Source organism: Bidens hawaiensis, unplaced genomic scaffold (assembly GCF_021521415.1).
Source record: "Bidens hawaiensis isolate Kalapana, Puna unplaced genomic scaffold, B.hawaiensis_p1.1 tig00022752_1, whole genome shotgun sequence".
Taxonomy (NCBI): domain Eukaryota; kingdom Viridiplantae; phylum Streptophyta; class Magnoliopsida; order Asterales; family Asteraceae; genus Bidens; species Bidens hawaiensis.
This window is the reverse complement of record NW_027493557.1, coordinates 13,323-30,567: the sequence shown is the minus strand read 5'-3', so window position 1 is coordinate 30,567 and position 17,245 is coordinate 13,323. Positions and strand designations below refer to the sequence as shown.

Sequence of the window (17,245 nt, the reverse complement as noted above, 5' to 3'; positions counted from 1 at the left end):
AGAAAAAATACCATTTTCTAAGGAATGAAAAATGTTATATATGGAAGGAATTGCATTCCTTAGGAATGATTTATTCCATTGATGAATAATAACAAAACATGTTTTATTTCATTCAATTGGAATGATTCATTTCATTCTACCTATCATTACTTCATACCAAACACAACACAGTATAAGTTTCTTTTTTAGTTTAGATATTTAATTTGTATAGTTTAGTTATATTTGTTTTATGATAAAAGTTATATTTTGTTATTGAAAAATTGAAAGACAAGAATAATATCCATCCGGTTGGCTTGGTGAGCAAGAGAGACATCTGGGTTTAACTAGGGTTTCGTTTTCCTCTTTCCATTGCGATTTGTTTCTTTTTGACGATAGATAATGAGTCGGTTGCTGAGATCACATGCCGCGATTAACGCACTCAGATCATTATCACTCACTAATCAATCGACAACGGTTAGACTAATCTCAACATCAACACCTTCTCTTCTCAAATCCAATCGAACCAGCAGCAGCTTACCCTCTGTTGCTGTCCGCCATTTCCGTGCCTCCCGTGATCCCAGCAACAGGTAACTAACTATCTACTACTCTTTATTATTATTATTCTGCCTGCCTGCCTGCTTGCTGTTCCTGATTGATTGATTATTATGATGATTTTTGTAATTAAGTAGCTATGAGACCCCACCACCTGTTAACTGGGGCGTCCGTATAGTCCCCGAGAAGAAGGCTTTCGTGATTGAAAGGTTTGGCAAGTACGCCAAGACCTTGGAGCCTGGGATTCACCTCCTCATTCCTTTCGTAGACAAGATTGCCTATGTCCACTCCCTCAAAGAGGAGGCCATTCCCGTCCCAGACCAGTCTGCCATCACCAAGGACAATGTCAGCATCTTGATTGACGGAGTCCTCTATGTCAAGATCGTCGACCCTAAGCTCGCCTCTTACGGAGTCGAGAATCCTCTCTATGCCGTCATTCAGCTTGCACAGACCACCATGCGCAGCGAGCTTGGCAAGATCACTCTTGATAAAACCTTTGAAGAGAGGGACACACTTAATGAAAAGATAGTGGTTCGTTACTTACTTTACTTGCTTGCTTACCTGCTTGCCTTTTCATAATATCCACTCCTCACAATTAGTCATGTGCAGATAGCAATCAATGAAGCTGCAAGAGACTGGGGACTCCAATGTCTTCGTTATGAAATAAGTAACTTTATATTGTTTTACTCTCTTGGGTTGATTCTTTAGGATAATAATGCTTCTGCTAATTGGAATTGTGTAATCTGTATAGGGGATATATCTCCTCCCCGTGGTGTAAAAGCTGCTATGGAGATGCAGGCTGAAGCAGAGCGTAAAAAGAGAGCTCAGATTCTTGAGTCGGAAGGTAATATTTTATACTAAACTCTCATATGTTTGTACCACAGAGTGCAGGATATTATCATAGTTAGTTTGTTTCACTAAAATATGTATATGCTTGTACACACACACAACCACAAATATATAGGGGTCGGTGCATTCTTTTCAGAACCTTTATTATGACGATAATACACTTGTGCACAATGCTTTGTTGATTTAGTGGGGGTGGGAAAATGAGTGGGGTAGGCAGTTACATAATATTACACTTAAATTAATGTCTACAAGTGTTTCATTTTTACCTAAACAGTCTGTTTATTGCATGCCTTGTCATTAATGGAGAGAAGCTGATGTTTTTTCTCAATCCATTTCGGTAGTTTGGTGTTTGCCATTCTTGTAAAAGTTTTTCTGTTGTAATCTTCAGGAGAAAGACAAGCACACATCAACATTGCTGATGGAAAGAAGAGCTCGATGATGTTGGAAGCTCAGGGTAAGTTGTTATGTAAACCGGGATAGCTTAACATATTATGCTGGATGTAGAATATGATTTTCTGCATCTTATCAGTGCTTTGTTACATTGATAGAAATGTAACAGAGAGCTGCAAAAGGCAGATCATTCTGTACCTTTTAGTACTTTCTTGATCTGTCACTGATTTCATAAGACATTTGATCCTTCCCTAAATATCACCAAAAACGATGTGAAGGTTATGAGAGAAATGACACAAAACAACGCTTTGAGAACCGAGAATAGTTTCTAATGTGCCAGCTATTTGTTTTGATCCAGGAGAAGCAGAGGCTATTTTGGCTAGAGCTCAAGCAACAAACAAAGGAATCGCGTTGGTTTCTCAAGCACTGAAAGAAAATGGAGGAGTTGAGGTAAGCTCCTGATCATCTTTATTTTCATGACTAGAAAGAAAACTGAAAGGTGGGTTTTGCAGGCTGCAAGTTTGCGTGTTGCAGAACAATACATCAATGCTTTTGGAAATGTGGCAAAGGAGGTGAGTGGTTGAAATCTAAGTTCTATATTTTAAAATTTTGTCCTTATGAATATGCTTGTTTGTAGAGCACAACATTGCTACTTCCTATGAGTGCTTCAAACCCTGCAAGCATGATGGCTCAAGCTCTCAACATATACAAAAGCTTGATCGGTCAGGATCCCGGAAATACTTCCCTCCCCGACTCCACGCCCTCATCCCCAGCTCCATCCCTAGCAGATACTAGTGAGACCCACTCTAGCCCAGTTTTTTCCCTTCAAGGCAAAAGAAAGGATTGAAATTAACATTCAAGTGAGCTAATTGTACTCGGTTACTTTGTTTTTGCGTATAGTTAGGCAATTGGATTGAAAGACATTTTGTTTGGGTCTTACTATTAATAGATGAACAAGTTGATCAACTCTTATTGAAAGTGGTCATTTATGTTTGCAATTATACTAGATTATGTAATGAATGTAGTTATTACACACATGTATATTGATCTATACATGCATTGGTTAATGGGTCCTCAGAGAAGGCCGAATAAGACAAAGAATCCGAGGTGTTTAAGCCAAATAATGTGAGCTGACAGAAACACCTCCGCTGTTTCTGTGTTTCAAACTCACAGAATCTTAGCTTGGCAACGCGAGTGCTTGCCTGGACTTCTTCACATTCGCATCAATTATATTTCGCACAGCACACAAGAGTTCTGATGCACTTCACCCCGAGAGAGGATAGCAGGAGGAAATCTGGATGTATTGGCTGATATTTTAAAATAACAATCTAATTTATAAATACCTTGAAGTTATAATTGGGTTGCAACTGTTTTTACTCAAACCCATACAAGAATTGTCCGCCAAACTCAACTCACACATCAGTTCGCACCAACCAAATCACTGTGAAAGTTGCAACCACCAGTCGTCGCTCATATTACCCTGGTTTTGACTCATTTTGTTTGCTATTTTCTATTTCGATCTAGGGTGGTTTGGTGGTTTATTTTTCATTTATTTAGTAGCTAGGTGGTTATTGTCTATGCTTTATCAAACTATTTTTCTGTTGTCACATAGACTATGTTATACATTGCTTAATTGCTTAGTTGTTTCCAAATGCAACTTTTGATCATTCAGAAATACTCTGGTTATAAAATGATTGAACAACCTGGAGCAATTACTTACAAGACTTGGTTGACGTTCATAAAAAGTAAATACATTCTCTTTAGCATAACTGATGAGTGTCTCAAGCATTTATAACTTTTTATAGATCAGTAAGCATATAGACAATTTTGCATACGCGTCATAAGAAGACTTTGACTAAATTTTGCATGTTACACAATTTCCCGATCTCTCATTTGCAGAGAGAATCAAGAATCATGATCCATCTTATATGAAGTTGTTTCAGTTAAGGAGTGCTACTCTTGAACAACTATGAATGCCTTGGTTCAAGTCCTCGTCAAAGAGATTCAAATTACACAATATATAACAAGGCCTAAATGAGTCCACAATGTGTTGTGTGTATAGAAGAATACTATATTTTCAAATCATACACTAAACACTCTCCTCGTAAGTCCTAACCAACTTCTCCTTTTAAAAAAAATCAGTTAAGCTAACTGCCTTATTTATTTGACTTGGTTTTCTTTGCGGCAGGGGCTTTCTTTTTAATAACCTTCTTTGCCGCTGGCTTTTTCACAGCTGTTTTCCCCTTCCTTTTTGTTGCTTCCTGAAAACATCCACGTTTTAAATACCATATAGCCCTTCAAAAGTAGAAGTAAAAGCAAAAGTGAAATGAGGCATACAGGTTTTCCATTGTTTTGCGGGTCATTTTCTTCCGCTTGACGAGTCACATGCTTATCACCTTCATCTTCAGATTCAAATGAGAAGCCTTCCAGAGTTCCTGCACATGCAACCAAACATTAAGGAAACGAAAAATGCAGGCCAGAAAGAAGATCAAAAGCAAACCCTGACCTTCAACCATGGTTTCAGCTTCATAAACATTTGATTGTGGCTTCAGCTGAATGAAGTCATTCATTATTGCCTCTATCTGTTTGCACACATATAATTGGTTAATTCAAGCATGAACACCTACCTACCGATTATCATGAAAAGGAGATGAAAGAAATACCTTTGCTTCTGACTGGCCAAAGCTAACCTGAAGAAGAACAACTATGAATACGCAGCGGTCATAAATATTTCCAAAATCACACAGGTACTTACAACGCAAAAAGTTCTTGACGGCATTATTGTCGTTTTGTAGATAGTTCCTGGAACAGATGAAACAGTATTCTGTATTTATTAAAACCAAAGAACTTTCCCCTTGGAATGGAAACCAGATACTACTGCAAGAAAAAAAAAATAATGCATACCTTTCAAATCCAAAAGCATATCTTGATTGCCAGATGGGGAATCTGAAATAACCACCCTCCCAACAGAACCCAAGTCACCGCTTAGATCAATAGATTCACCTTCACACTCCACAAGCACCTGTAAAATCCACAGTGGCAAGACACAGCAAATGTTGATATGAGTTTCTAAAATAACTAGAGAAGTTTAATGTAATGTAATAACGAGATGAGACTTACCTTTGAACGTTGGACTTTATCAGCAAGCAGCAAAGGCAACCTTGAAGATGAAATCTGCAGTGTCAAGTATGCATGTATATGCTTACTGTAATCATCAATCAAGTAAGTGATAAGGAAAATAAATGATTGGATAAGTTGCAACTGTAATTACATAAGGTCCGCCTGCGGTTTGCTTCTCATCCGCAGCTGCTTCTCTTTCTAGACCCTTTGTACCATCATTCTCTGAAAACAAACAAGTAGGTTAAGAATCCAACTCAACCGCAACACAGAGCAAGACGGAATGTACCTTGTTCTGCGACTTTTGTTATTATTTCAGTATCTTGTTGTTCCAGCTTTAGCTTCTTCCTAGAAGACTCCAATTTTGAAAGTGAAGTAGTCTCTTCATCAGCATCATCTTCTGGCTTTGGATGTTGACCTTCAGATAAGTCATGGTCAGAGTCGGATGTCAAGTCCCAAACTGAACGTTTAGGTTCCTGCTGCTGATCATGTTACAAGGTAAAATTTCTTCAAAGGAGTAATAATAATATTCACAATATAAGGTTAGGTTAACAGGAGGTATCTTGAAAGCAAATGAATTAATAATAGTTACTAGTAACTCACCACTTGAGGATACTGGTTCCTGATTACAGAGCTTATGGGAAGTTGGTCAGATTCAGAACTCGAAGAGGTTAATGCCAAAACTGATGCTGCTGCCGGTGCCTATTATCATTTCAAACATATACACACAATAATAATAATCATTCTATCAGCAGTTTGCTATTGAAATAAATCATCAATTGTTGGTATGGTATGTGGTATGATAATTGAAATTAAAACCTGGACATTGCGAAGCCAGTCAGGAGAGTATTCTCTAGAGTTGGAAGAGCTGCTCATTGTAAACCCTAGAAACAAACAACACTCTACTCTTTTCTTTTTCATTTAATACGGACTTTTATTTCATATACAATATGTTTCTTTTGACTGAAACTAAACTTCTACGTTTTTTTATTAAATGGTGAAAATTTATTCGGGTTCGGGAAGTAATGGTGGTGGGCCCATTATTTATTTTTTATTTGATTAGTTTGGGAAGTTTGGTGTTTGCGGTTTTGAGCTAAAATCAAATCGAAAACTGAAACCTGGTTTTTGGATTTTTAAAACCATTAAGTTTTGACTTTTTTGGATTCCGTTTTTCGGTTTCGGTTTTTTGAGTTTTGAAGTTTTATGCCGAAAGAAAAATTAGACCAAAATAATGAATTGAGGTTATAAATAATTTTGTTGATTATTAATTAAGTGACTTCAAATTAATATTTGAGTTACATACTTAAATTCTTATAAATCACTTACAAAAAAAAAAAATAAAAACTAGAAATTCAGTCCGGTTTGATTTTTTTTCGGTTTTTAGTACATTCAAAACCAAGCCGAACGATTTTTACAAAAACATAATTGGTTTTTGTTTCAGTTGAATTCTTTCGGTTGCTTGCAAAGATATGGCGTTGAAGTTGGAGAGATGGTTATATATGAAGGACTTATGTGCTAAAAAAGAAAAGAGAGAAGGAAATACAAATATACAACAGCCGGCCCAGGGCTAAAACCCCAGCTGTATTATTTATCTCATCCCTATTTTCTTTTCTTTTCTTTCTTCTTCTACCCAAACAAAAGAAAAAGAAAAAGAAAAAGAAAAAGAAAACAATACTACGAGAGACGATGGGAGAAGGAAAGCAAGGGGTTTTGGTGGTTCGTGGTAATCCGGTGAAACAGCTACAAGCCAAGTACATAGAGTTGGAGAATGGATTCAAGGACTGGCTCGCAAAACAATCCTTACCTGTTGAGGCCGCCGTCGTCACCGCCACCAGCTCCATCCAGGGAGCCGCAATTGGGGGGATGATGGGCACTTTTACCAGTGACTTGTCTGCCGCCTCTTTACCCACTACTCCTTCTTCTAATCCACAGGCCATGACCTCCCTTAACCAAACCCAGGTTTCATATGATTTGCTTGATTATTATTAATCTGTTGTATCTTTCCTAATAGTAATAATAATATTATGTGCAGGCTCTTGCAGGTGGACCTCTTATTCAGGCCCGTAATTTTGCTGTTATGACCGGTGTCAATGCTGGCATTTCCTGTGTCATGAAAAGATTAAGAGGCAAAGAGGATGTGCAAACAAGGTAGTACTTAGTTATAATTATATAATTATACTAGTTGAATGACTTGATGATGTAATTGGCACTGCAGCATGGTAGCCGCTTTTGGGTCCGGTGCGGTCTTCACATTGGTTAGCGGCATGGGAGGACCTAATCTACCTGCCAACATGGTCACCTCCGGCGTTCTCTTTGCCCTCATGCAGGGTGGTCTTTTCAAGCTAGGAGAGAAGTTCTCCAAGAAACCTGTGGAAGATGTCCTCTACTCTAAAACGAGAGGCATGCTGTCTAATCTCGGCCTTGCCAATTACGAGAAGAACTTCAAAAGTGGCTTGTTAACCGACACCACTTTGCCTTTGCTTACTGACAGGCAAGTACTAATAAAACATCATCATAATGATATTGCTAGTTAGTCACTGACTTGACTGATGAATGAATGAATGTGTTCATGATGTTATAGTGCTCTGAGAGATGTAAAGATCCCTCCTGGACCGAGACTTGTTATTCTCGATCATATCAAAAGGTAGGTTGCTCTGTCTGTCTGGTTTCAGTCACCAAACACCCGTTGAGACTTAATGTTTCTTGTGTGCAGGGAAGCTGAGCTGAACAAAGGGAAAGGAGGTAGATGGACTTAGAGTGTCTTGCTTGCTGAAGTAGTTTCTTTTGAGTGGTATGTTTATGTATTTTATTTGTAAACCGATGAAGAATTAGTTGTTGCTTTAAAGACAAAATAAAATCATATTTCACCCGTGGCGTGACTTCTTTGATGTTGTAGTAGTAAGTAGTGAGTGTTCTTGTTGGCTTCTTTGATGTTATGTTCTTTAGTATTTATTTATGGAGTTTAATAGCGCCTAGCGGTTAGCGGTTTCACTTCCACTAGCAGTAGTTCGTTCCTTTAATCACGATTCGTATGCAGATTTGAATTCACAGAAAACCTCTCCGTCCGTTCTTTCTGTTTCATTGCTTCTCTGAGTTTGATAAACATCCATCAATATGTGATTGATTCAACTTATTTTATTGATTCTTTTAATTAGTTCTCATTCATAGTTGGCGATTAAAACGTCAGTTTTCTTATATTTCAATTGTGTCAAGTTTACTAGATTATACTAAGAACATACACACTCATTTGCCTAAAGTCTTAAACTGCATACATCCTGACATTTATAGTATCTGGGATTATAGGTCAATATTAATATGAACCCAGTGACCATTTTTCTTGAATCTATCATACGATTGAAACTGATGCTTTCTTATAATCTATATAATTATAATTAGAGTGTGTGAACATGATATTTTTTTATTACGGTGTATTTGTTACTCTCTACAATTTTCTATATAGCATCCTTGATCTTTCATATATTGAGCTTATTTGCTCTAATGGCTAAATTCGTAGCATCCTCGGTTATATATAAACCAGTCATACATATTTTTACTATTTCCATTTTATTGAGACTGGTAAATTGTACACCCTCTCAGATATGATCGCTATCTTCATATGTTTGAATCCTTTACTTCTCTCGTCTCTCTTGAATCATCAAGTTATTGAAATTAGATAAATTTATGGGCGATCAAGTAACGCTATTCAAGTTACGGGGATGATGAACGACGATTGATGTTTAAAAAACCAATGAACAATATCTTTTTGCTTTCAATTCTTGACTACATTGCTAACAATTTTTTGGTTGATGTACCTAAAATCAACAAGAAACAATGTACTTCATAACAAGAAAATGAAGAAAAAGTGTTAGTAAATCTGTAAAAACTTTAAGCTGAAATGGGCTACGGATATTGGATTTTCATCAAGAAAATACAAGATTAAAACAATGTTGAGCTATGCTGAAGGATTAACAACGGATTATACAACTTGTTAGCTTTTGCTCAAACAAAGATGCTAGGCATCTTGAGACCTATAAATACAACCATCTTTTTCTACACATATATATTTTTTCTAACCAAAAACATCAAACAAAACACTCTTTTAAGGCCTTCAACCTATAGTCACACAACAAGATACATTTGCAACGTTATCATGTTTCATTACTATTAATTAATTAACCCATGACTAATTTGTCTAGTGACATGGTATGCTATTTCAAGTACAAGGTTAAAGAGATTACCTAATTAGTATAATTGAGAACTTTGATGTCACAAAGAGTGCTATTTATGTTTTTGTATATGTAGTAATGGTTTTGATATTTGGCATATAAATTGGTGTTGATTGGATGATATTGTTGGAATGGGTTAGTGTTTGTACTGGTTTGGAACAAGGGTTCGAATCTCCAATGATGCAAATGTTGTTTTTTATTTTAAGTTTGTTATTAAGTGTGTTATTTATGTATTTGCGTATGTTAGAATGGTTTGTCTTTCAACATTAACTTTGGTGTGGACCGGGTAATTGTGTTGTTAAGTGAAATAGACCGAAAACTTTGGTGGCACAAAGTGTGCTATTTCTTTTTTGTATATGCAGTAATGGTTTTGATATATTTAGCATATAGACTTAGGGCTGTCAATTTATGACACGGATCTGTTAAATCGAGACGACACAGATTTGTGGTTTTTTATTTCATATATGTTAAGGAGTGTGGTTTTTTGTTTCAAATATGTTATTGATTATGTATTAATTAAAACTTTTATGCTTGCTTGAAAAATTTTTGTTTCATTACACATGTAATATTCATTGTATGTTTAAACAGGTCCCTTAACAGGTAAACTTGTTATTAAACAGGTTCGTGTTTGTGTTTCAGAAAAATGTCATTATTAGTTATCGTGTCGTGTTTATGTTTAGTACCACATGTCATTGTGTCTTATCGTGTCTGTTTGGAATGAACCTGGGTTCAATCTCCAATTATGCAAATGTTGGAATTGGAATTGGAATTGGAATTGGAACGATGAGTTGGTCTTGTTGCCCTTTTTGCTCGCTACAGCTTCTTTCAACGGAACTGCAAAGGTCCGTATTACCATCAAATCACTCCATTTCTCTTCTGTTTCTTCATTCATTGATTGATGCAACACACACACAGGCACGCCAACAACCACTTTGAAGATCAGGACTTGGCCTTCCATATTTCGGTTTGTCAACCTATTACGCCCTTATCATTATTTATGTCTTTGATTGAATTGATTTGAAGTTACTAAAACCTACCTTTGTAATAATAATCATCATCATATCTTAATTGATTGATATGGCTGGCTGCCAGGTAGGAACAAGTTCCCGGGTTGTTGGTTTAATGAACTTGCTCAAGAATTGTTTGGAGTCCGAGTCTAAGAATTCCACCACCACCACCACCATATTGTCCGGTTATGTTGATCATTTCCAAAGCTTAAACGCTCAAGATGTCGGCTGGGGCTGCGGTTGGCGTAACATCCAAATGCTCGCCTCTCATTTGCTTCTTCAAAGGCCAGAACAAGTAAGGGGGCTTCTCTTTGGTGGATCCGGGTCCGTGCCCGATATCCCTTCCCTCCAGCGATGGCTTGAAGTCGCATGGGGGAAGGGATTTGATGCAGCTGGCTCATTAGATTTTGATCAAAGCATATATGGGAAACGAGCGTGGATTGGTACCACCGAGTGTGCTGCGCTTTTCCGTTCGTTTGGGCTTCGTGCTCGCATTGTGGATTTCTGTATTTCAGATAAACCTCAACCAGGAGCCTCTTCTAGTACTAGCAGCGGTCATCAGCTTCTTGCCAACTGGGTGTGGTCTTACTTTTCTGACAACACCAGCAAATCAGGTGTTGTTGTCACCGAAAAATCGTAAGTCTAATCCCTCCCTTGTAATTAATTAGCCAGCACCAGCAGCAGTTGTTGTTTTACAGTTTTACTGAAACATGGTTTCGAGCAGGCCCTTGTATTTCCAGCATAATGGACATTCAAGAACTATAGTTGGAATTCAATTGAAAAGTCTTCCAAACGGGACGCGACAATACACTCTTCTAATTTTAGATCCTGCTCATGTGAGTACAATACATACATTGATGCTTGTTACTGGTTATTATAGTTATTAATATTGATTTTAAATGTTGCCAGAAAACACATGTTTTAGAAAGTTGTCTGAGCAAGAAAGTTGGATGGCAAAGGTTTATAAAAAGAGGGGTTCACACTCTGAAGAAGACGGAGTACCAGGTTAGGTTAGGTTGCTTTGCATGCGTTCATTGAGTTGGTTTGCTTGCTGACATAAATATTAATCTTGTGATTTTAGTTGTGTTACGTGGATCCTGGAATTGCGACCGGAGCAGAGATGGAGAAGCTTAAGACCTTGGATAGTACCCGTTTTGAATTCCAACACGTATGAACTTTCAGGAAATTATAAATTTGTATATTTTAACTTATGCATTTTGAAGAATGTAGACAAAAGGATATGTATTGTTGTGCGGTTGGTTCAATTCATTCAAATGGATTGATTGTGTTAGAACATTAATCATCTCGGATACATATTTATTTAATTAACTTGAAAGGCGCCCTCCTAAATTCTCATCTTGATACGAAGACCAGAACTAGAACCAACCTGAATCCAAAACTGAAAACCAATCCGGTCACGATCCTCTCGTTGGCTTGGATCACGGGCTGGGCAAAAATCAAACCCAATTTGTTTTCTGCTGGTTTTGTTGTCCTTTTTCCTGCATATATTCAATCGATGACGAAATAGTGAAGAGGTAAATTCATTTTTGTTATGTTTTTGACCAGAATGCAGCCACTTGGCCATAATATTAAAGCTTTTTGTTGAAGTTCTAAATTTTAACGTGGTAATTTCCAAGAGAAGATTTTTGATACCAAACTATACTTAGGAATAGTTGGTGATATGAAGAAAAACTTTGTATATCACTTTGACTGGGTGGTGTTGGGTAAATATAGTACCTTACCCAAACGATGCTAGACGAAAAGAACCACAAAGCGGTGAGAGAAGATGTGAAAAGGCTTTTAGTGTGCGAAGTGGAGTATAGTTAGACTACTATGATTAAAATAGTGTCCTTCATAGTAGCAGCATGATATGTACCAGACTAATTCATATTTTCTTAGAAAATAGAGAATCTAAAAGAGATGACCAGGCTAATTCATATTTTTCGTTTATAATCTCAATGGAAACATAAAAAGCCATTTTGTAGGCAAAGAGAAAACAACTTACGGATACCACTAAGGCCACTAATTACCCCCTATTTAAAAAAAACTAACAATTAAACGAAATGACTAATATCTCAATCAGAGTAATCCAAGTGCATGTTGAACGAGTCATGGCTAAGTGGATGAGACTAATAGTTTGGCACATAACATAGCACTTCATGAAAATCACTAGAAAGAAAAATGATCACGCACACCAAATACAAAAAATCAAAGTACAAAAATCAAAGTACGAGATTGTTATGAATATCTATTTTAGGATCAAGATTTACCTATCTAGATTTCCTAAGCAAGTGGATGAGCTCTTTGTCAAACTTATTGATAATGTACCATACTATATGTTCATCAAATAGTTAATCTTGTCTAGAGAAAAAAATTATCTTTTGTAGTATAAATACTAGCTCAACGTAAAGGAGAAAATGCACCTCATACATATACATTCATAACTGACACATTTCACTAATTTCTCTTTGCTAAATTTTCTGAAGTTCTCAAGTTTTAGCACTAATCTTGTGTTAATTCTTGTTAAATCATAACAGAGATAAACTTATTATTTTTTTAGTTTTACAAAGCAATATAATATAATTTTTATTTATTTATAAAGTGATTGTAGGATTTATTATTATTGTGAAAGTATAATAAGATGGATGGTAAAAACTAGAGGTGCACAATTTGGGTTTTTTCAATACCCGGGTTCGGGTATGGAACTGGGTTCAGGTATTATCGGGTATTGGTAATACCAAGTGGGGGTGGGGTTCGGGTTCGGGTATTGTCTCTAAATATCATAACCGTATGCATTGGGGTCGGGTCGGGTCGGGTATGAAACCGGTATTCTAAACCGGGTATTTGAATACCCTATTTTCGGGTTTTTTCGGGTATAGATTGAATTTTTTAAAAGGTTGCTTTTAAAGATATTTTTCGGGTATTTTTAAGGTATTTTTCGGGTATACATCGGGTATTTGAAATACCCGGTTTCGGGTATTGGAAAAACCCGGTTTCGGGTATGGAACTGGTTTGGGTTTTCAGGTAATACCGGGTACAAATCAGGTTCAGTTCGGGTTTACTATCGAAATGCATACCCTATGCGTACCCTACGGGTAGGATCGGGTACGAGTTCGGGTATTAAAAACCTAATTATTAAGAAAACCGGTTTCGGGTTTTTATTTCGGGTTTGTTTTTTTATTTCACCTCTAGTGAAAACGTGTCGTGTGATATTGATGGTCTGGGCGTGAAGGAAGATTAGGATTATTATTGTGTATTGACAGACAGATAGTAAGCAGTAGAGCGAGCGCCTCTCTTTCTTTCTTTGTTTCTCTGTATTAAATTAAATTAAATTTTTTTTTGACATAAAGTAAATTATATTAAAAATAGTTTCAATTACAATAAAAAGGCATGTAAGCGGGCAACAAGCTGCGTTGCCACCCCTTTTGAATGACAAAACCGATCCTACTGAAAACAAAGTTATCGTTCTTCGGCGTCGATGAGTTACTGTGCACGACCCGCTGAACTCTTTTTAGAAACGCAACAGCATCGGGGGCAAGAGACCCAAATGTGTCAAAAGCAAAAGGAATGAAGGCGTGTTGATTCTCCACACGTCTTCTCGTGCTTAACAATTTTTCCTGCTTCTGCCTTTAGCACGACATGCCTAGCAACAAACCCGGTGTCCCTAAGCCCGACAAGAGGGGACACCCCAGTAAGGTCCACACAAGCACGCTTCCCCCGCCCATCCGAACACAAGAATGTCCGCTGGTCGAGTGAGTGAGTCGAGTGAAAAATCACCAAACCAGACCAGACCAGCGAGTCGAGTGAGTCAACAAACACCGGCGAGCCTCCCTGACGCATGCAAGCCCTAACCCTAATTTATCATCCTAATAATTGAACCCTCATTCTTGCCGATCCCAAATTCTCCCTATTTTGAATGGAAGCCCTAACCCTAAAACCTACATTCTTATTGTTTGGAGGTTGAACTTGGTAGATTAGATTAGATAGAGTCTGTCAGTCAGTCGGGTTTAGGTTTAGAATAATAATATTATTAGATGGAGAGCTCTGACGCAGAAGGAGGCGGCGGTGGCGGCATGGTTGATTGTGGTGTCGGTACCATCGTTTGGGTTCGGAGGCGGAACGGGTCGTGGTGGCCGGGTAAGATTCTAGGGTCCGAAGAGCTCTCTGCTTCTCATCTCATGTCTCCTCGATCTGGAACACCTGTCAAGCTTCTAGGCAGGGAAGATGCCAGTGTGTAAGTCTATCATTTACCTCCTTAATATTATTATTAATATGCTTTCATTAATTAACTTATTATTATTATTGTTATTATTATTCTGACCAGAGATTGGTACAACCTGGAGAAGTCCAAGCGAGTCAAACCCTTTCGCTGCGGTGAGTTTGATGACTGCATCGAGAGAGCTGAAGCGTCACAGGGAATGCCTCCAAAGAAAAGAGAGAAGTATGCACGCAGGGAAGATGCTATCCTGCATGCTCTCGACCTCGAGAAACAACTGCTCCAAAAGAAATACGGCAAGTTACCAGACACTATGGATGACGAAAACAACAACACAAACGGTGCTGTGCCTGCTCAACTCGATAACAAAACTTTGCAAGTACGTCCTAGAGTGAGAGGTTTGCAAGAACTTGGCATGGGTGGTCCCAAGTACAAACTTTCATCCTTGGTTGCTGCTGATTCAAATGGTTTCCATAAGCATGCTGCTGCATCTGCTGATGATGATCATGATGATGATTATCATGGAGTCAGTTTGCTGGAGAAAAGGAAAAGGTTACTACAAGAGGGGAACGAAGAAACATTGAATAATAAGAAGCGTGATAGGCGCCGCCCTCTTGTTCAGGTACTCAAGAGCAGTGCTAAATTACCGCTCCTTCTGCAGCAGCAGCTGTTACAGGGTGGTGATGCCTTTCTTCATTCAGGAGATGATCAGAGAGACACTGCAACAATGGTTGACAATGATCCAGGTGGCATGGCTTCAGGTGACAACTATGACTATACACAAACTATCCCTGACCAGGTGGAAACCAAAAGCCCTGTTGGGTTGAGTGAAGAGAACAACACCACTGGTTCTAATGAAGACACTGAAACCGACTCTTCTGGCACTGAATCTCTGATGTCAGACACATATGATGCCTCGGCTGCACTTTCAGGTTCTTTTTCTTTACATGCCTGCTGCTTCCTAGATAATGTCTTCACCTTTACCAATTACATTTGCAAGGTCGAGGATATTTTTTGGCTTCCATTCTGATTAAGTTACTGGACATTATGTTCCAGAATAAGTCAATGAAAGCTACAAATAACAGACTTTTGATCAAGCAAAAAAGCAACTGTACATGTAGTATGTACTATTTTAGCTAGGTAGTTAAAGGCGGAAGGTGCCCGCAGGTGTAAAAAAGCGCCCACTCTTAGAAAAGAACAGCACAATAATAGAAAGAGACAATTATATAAAATATGCATAGAATTTAACAATTTTAATACTATTTTACAAGTGCACTAAAAAACCTAATATTATTTTCTTATCAAAAAGATTTTTTTTCTGATGTGAGATGGTCCAGGCAAGATTGCAAGAAAGCTAACGACGGTTCAGCCCATTTTTGTGACTGAAGCGCCTCGCCTCCTCTTGCCTGTGCCTGAACCAAGGTGCACCCTGTAACGTAGGCGAGAGTTAATGTGGTCCAGTTTTTTTTAGTTAAATCGTAATATAAAAAAAAAACACAACACACAAAGACTTGGATGTCTAGCATGGTGGCAAGGGAAATTGGAATGAATTCTGTATTAGGATGTCTTGTTGCTTGTTGTGTTTTGACATTTTGAATCTGTATTTGTGGTTTGATGAAGGTGAAGAAGACATTGAGTTTATACCAAAATCATTTGGAAGATCTGTAGAGCATGAGAGCATGAGTGATGATGACTCGGAACTTCCTGAAGACAGTGGGGATTCCCTGCACCTGCAGACCGTCTCCAAATGGCAACTGAAAGGGAAAAGAAATAGCCGCAAGGGTCTGATGACTTCAGGAGCATGGGCGAAAGAGGAGATCAATTGGGAGGACCCGGACCCTGAGCCAGAGCATTGTTTGAAAGGAGGATACTGGGATGATCCTTCTGTATATGTCAGCAGCAGCCCCCGTCAAATTCAATTTGGTACTGGGAGGATCAAGTCCATGTTGATTGATGTTGATGTAGGGGTTCAATCAGGTTATCAGAGAGAACATGTGCCCATGATTTCCCTCATGAGCAAGCTGAATGACAAGGCAATTGTAGGCCACCCTATCCCGGTTGAGACCCTGGAAGACGCCTCATCTGATTTCATCCTACTCTCTGCCGGTGATGATGAATCATTAGGTGCGGGTGCAACACTTCAGCCCTGGAGGACCGCCAGGAGGACCGCCAAGTGTCGTGTTCCCCGACCACCCCATTCATCAACTTTGGAGGAAGATCAGTATGAGTATCTAGTAGATGAAGACGGCAAAGGGAATCGTAAATCAAAGAAAAAGCTGCATCAAAGGACTTCATCTTGCAATCAGAAAATAAGAACTCTCTCTTCTATAGGTGGGAGTGGGACTCCGCAGCAGCAGATGATGGATTTGGTGTGTTATGAGAATGAAGGGGTGATGAAGCCGGAGTCACTGCCCACAGCAGTTGCTTGCATCCCTGTCAAGTTAGTGTTCAGTAGGTTACATGAGGAGTTGGTTGCGCGCCATCAATAAGACTTATTAGGAAGAGGAGGGAGGGAGGCAGTAGCTACTTGTAAATTGTATGCCATAAATAATTGATTATAAACTTAAGCTTGCTTGTTTGTTCTGGTTTCCAGCATTCAATGTTTGTCTAAATTACATGTTTCGGAAAGAAAGGAAATCTGTAAACACAATATGCAGTGTAGACTCTACAGTAGATGACTGTCATTTGTACATTGTATTTCATTTCATTTCATTTCATTTCATTCATGTCACTGAAACTACCTCCAACTTCAACTTATTTGCAGTCTCTATCGTTAATCTGTTATTGGTGATCGCATAGGATTTTCTGGTTGATGAACATAATTATTTATTAACCCACTTTTCTTCTCCTCTTGAGATGCATAACAAATATGCAACTGCTGCTTGCTTTGGTGTTTTGACTTTTAACAG

At 38.2% G+C, this 17,245-nt stretch overlaps 5 protein-coding genes across 8 annotated transcripts; 4 read left to right on the top strand and 1 right to left on the bottom strand.

Moving 5' to 3' along the window:
- The first annotated feature begins 315 nt into the window (after nt 1-315).
- Nucleotides 316-2,742, top strand: LOC143566221 (uncharacterized). 2 transcript variants are annotated; one of them, XM_077052971.1, is made up of 8 exons: nt 316-566; nt 666-1,062; nt 1,141-1,198; nt 1,283-1,375; nt 1,769-1,834; nt 2,129-2,220; nt 2,283-2,342; nt 2,408-2,742. In XM_077052971.1, exons 1-8 carry the CDS (start codon nt 379-381, stop codon nt 2,615-2,617), a joined length of 1,164 nt encoding a protein of 387 aa, XP_076909086.1. In that variant the 5' UTR covers nt 316-378; the 3' UTR covers nt 2,618-2,742. The 2 variants fall into 2 exon arrangements, with proteins under 2 accessions (XP_076909086.1, XP_076909087.1); XM_077052972.1 differs by having other exon boundaries at nt 317-566; nt 669-1,062.
- Nucleotides 2,743-3,822: 1,080 nt separating this feature from the next.
- On the bottom strand, nt 3,823-5,768 carry LOC143566194 (uncharacterized). 3 transcript variants are annotated; one of them, XM_077052952.1, is made up of 11 exons: nt 5,707-5,768; nt 5,491-5,589; nt 5,177-5,369; nt 5,042-5,112; nt 4,891-4,944; nt 4,675-4,792; nt 4,526-4,572; nt 4,434-4,460; nt 4,277-4,352; nt 4,108-4,205; nt 3,823-4,031 (listed from the first exon to the last, which is right to left on the bottom strand). In XM_077052952.1, the coding sequence occupies exons 1-11, from the start codon at nt 5,761-5,763 to the stop codon at nt 3,927-3,929; spliced, it is 945 nt and encodes a 314-aa protein (XP_076909067.1). In that variant the 5' UTR covers nt 5,764-5,768; the 3' UTR covers nt 3,823-3,926. The 3 variants fall into 3 exon arrangements, with proteins under 3 accessions (XP_076909067.1, XP_076909068.1, XP_076909069.1); XM_077052953.1 differs by having other exon boundaries at nt 5,494-5,589; XM_077052954.1 differs by having other exon boundaries at nt 5,177-5,366; nt 5,494-5,589.
- Nucleotides 5,769-6,541: 773 nt separating this feature from the next.
- On the top strand, nt 6,542-7,926 carry LOC143566193 (chloroplastic import inner membrane translocase subunit HP30-2-like). Its single transcript, XM_077052951.1, has 5 exons — nt 6,542-6,846; nt 6,920-7,035; nt 7,103-7,378; nt 7,469-7,531; nt 7,601-7,926. Exons 1-5 carry the CDS (start codon nt 6,574-6,576, stop codon nt 7,641-7,643), a joined length of 771 nt encoding a protein of 256 aa, XP_076909066.1. The 5' UTR covers nt 6,542-6,573; the 3' UTR covers nt 7,644-7,926.
- Nucleotides 7,927-9,886: 1,960 nt separating this feature from the next.
- Nucleotides 9,887-11,433, top strand: LOC143566192 (uncharacterized). The gene is made up of 6 exons (XM_077052950.1): nt 9,887-9,955; nt 10,029-10,077; nt 10,206-10,756; nt 10,845-10,956; nt 11,030-11,125; nt 11,202-11,433. The coding sequence occupies exons 1-6, from the start codon at nt 9,897-9,899 to the stop codon at nt 11,292-11,294; spliced, it is 960 nt and encodes a 319-aa protein (XP_076909065.1). The 5' UTR covers nt 9,887-9,896; the 3' UTR covers nt 11,295-11,433.
- Nucleotides 11,434-13,896: 2,463 nt separating this feature from the next.
- LOC143566220 (uncharacterized protein At1g51745-like) lies at nt 13,897-17,151 on the top strand. Its single transcript, XM_077052970.1, has 3 exons — nt 13,897-14,354; nt 14,445-15,266; nt 15,949-17,151. Exons 1-3 carry the CDS (start codon nt 14,155-14,157, stop codon nt 16,823-16,825), a joined length of 1,899 nt encoding a protein of 632 aa, XP_076909085.1. The 5' UTR covers nt 13,897-14,154; the 3' UTR covers nt 16,826-17,151.
- The last annotated feature ends 94 nt before the right edge of the window (nt 17,152-17,245 follow it).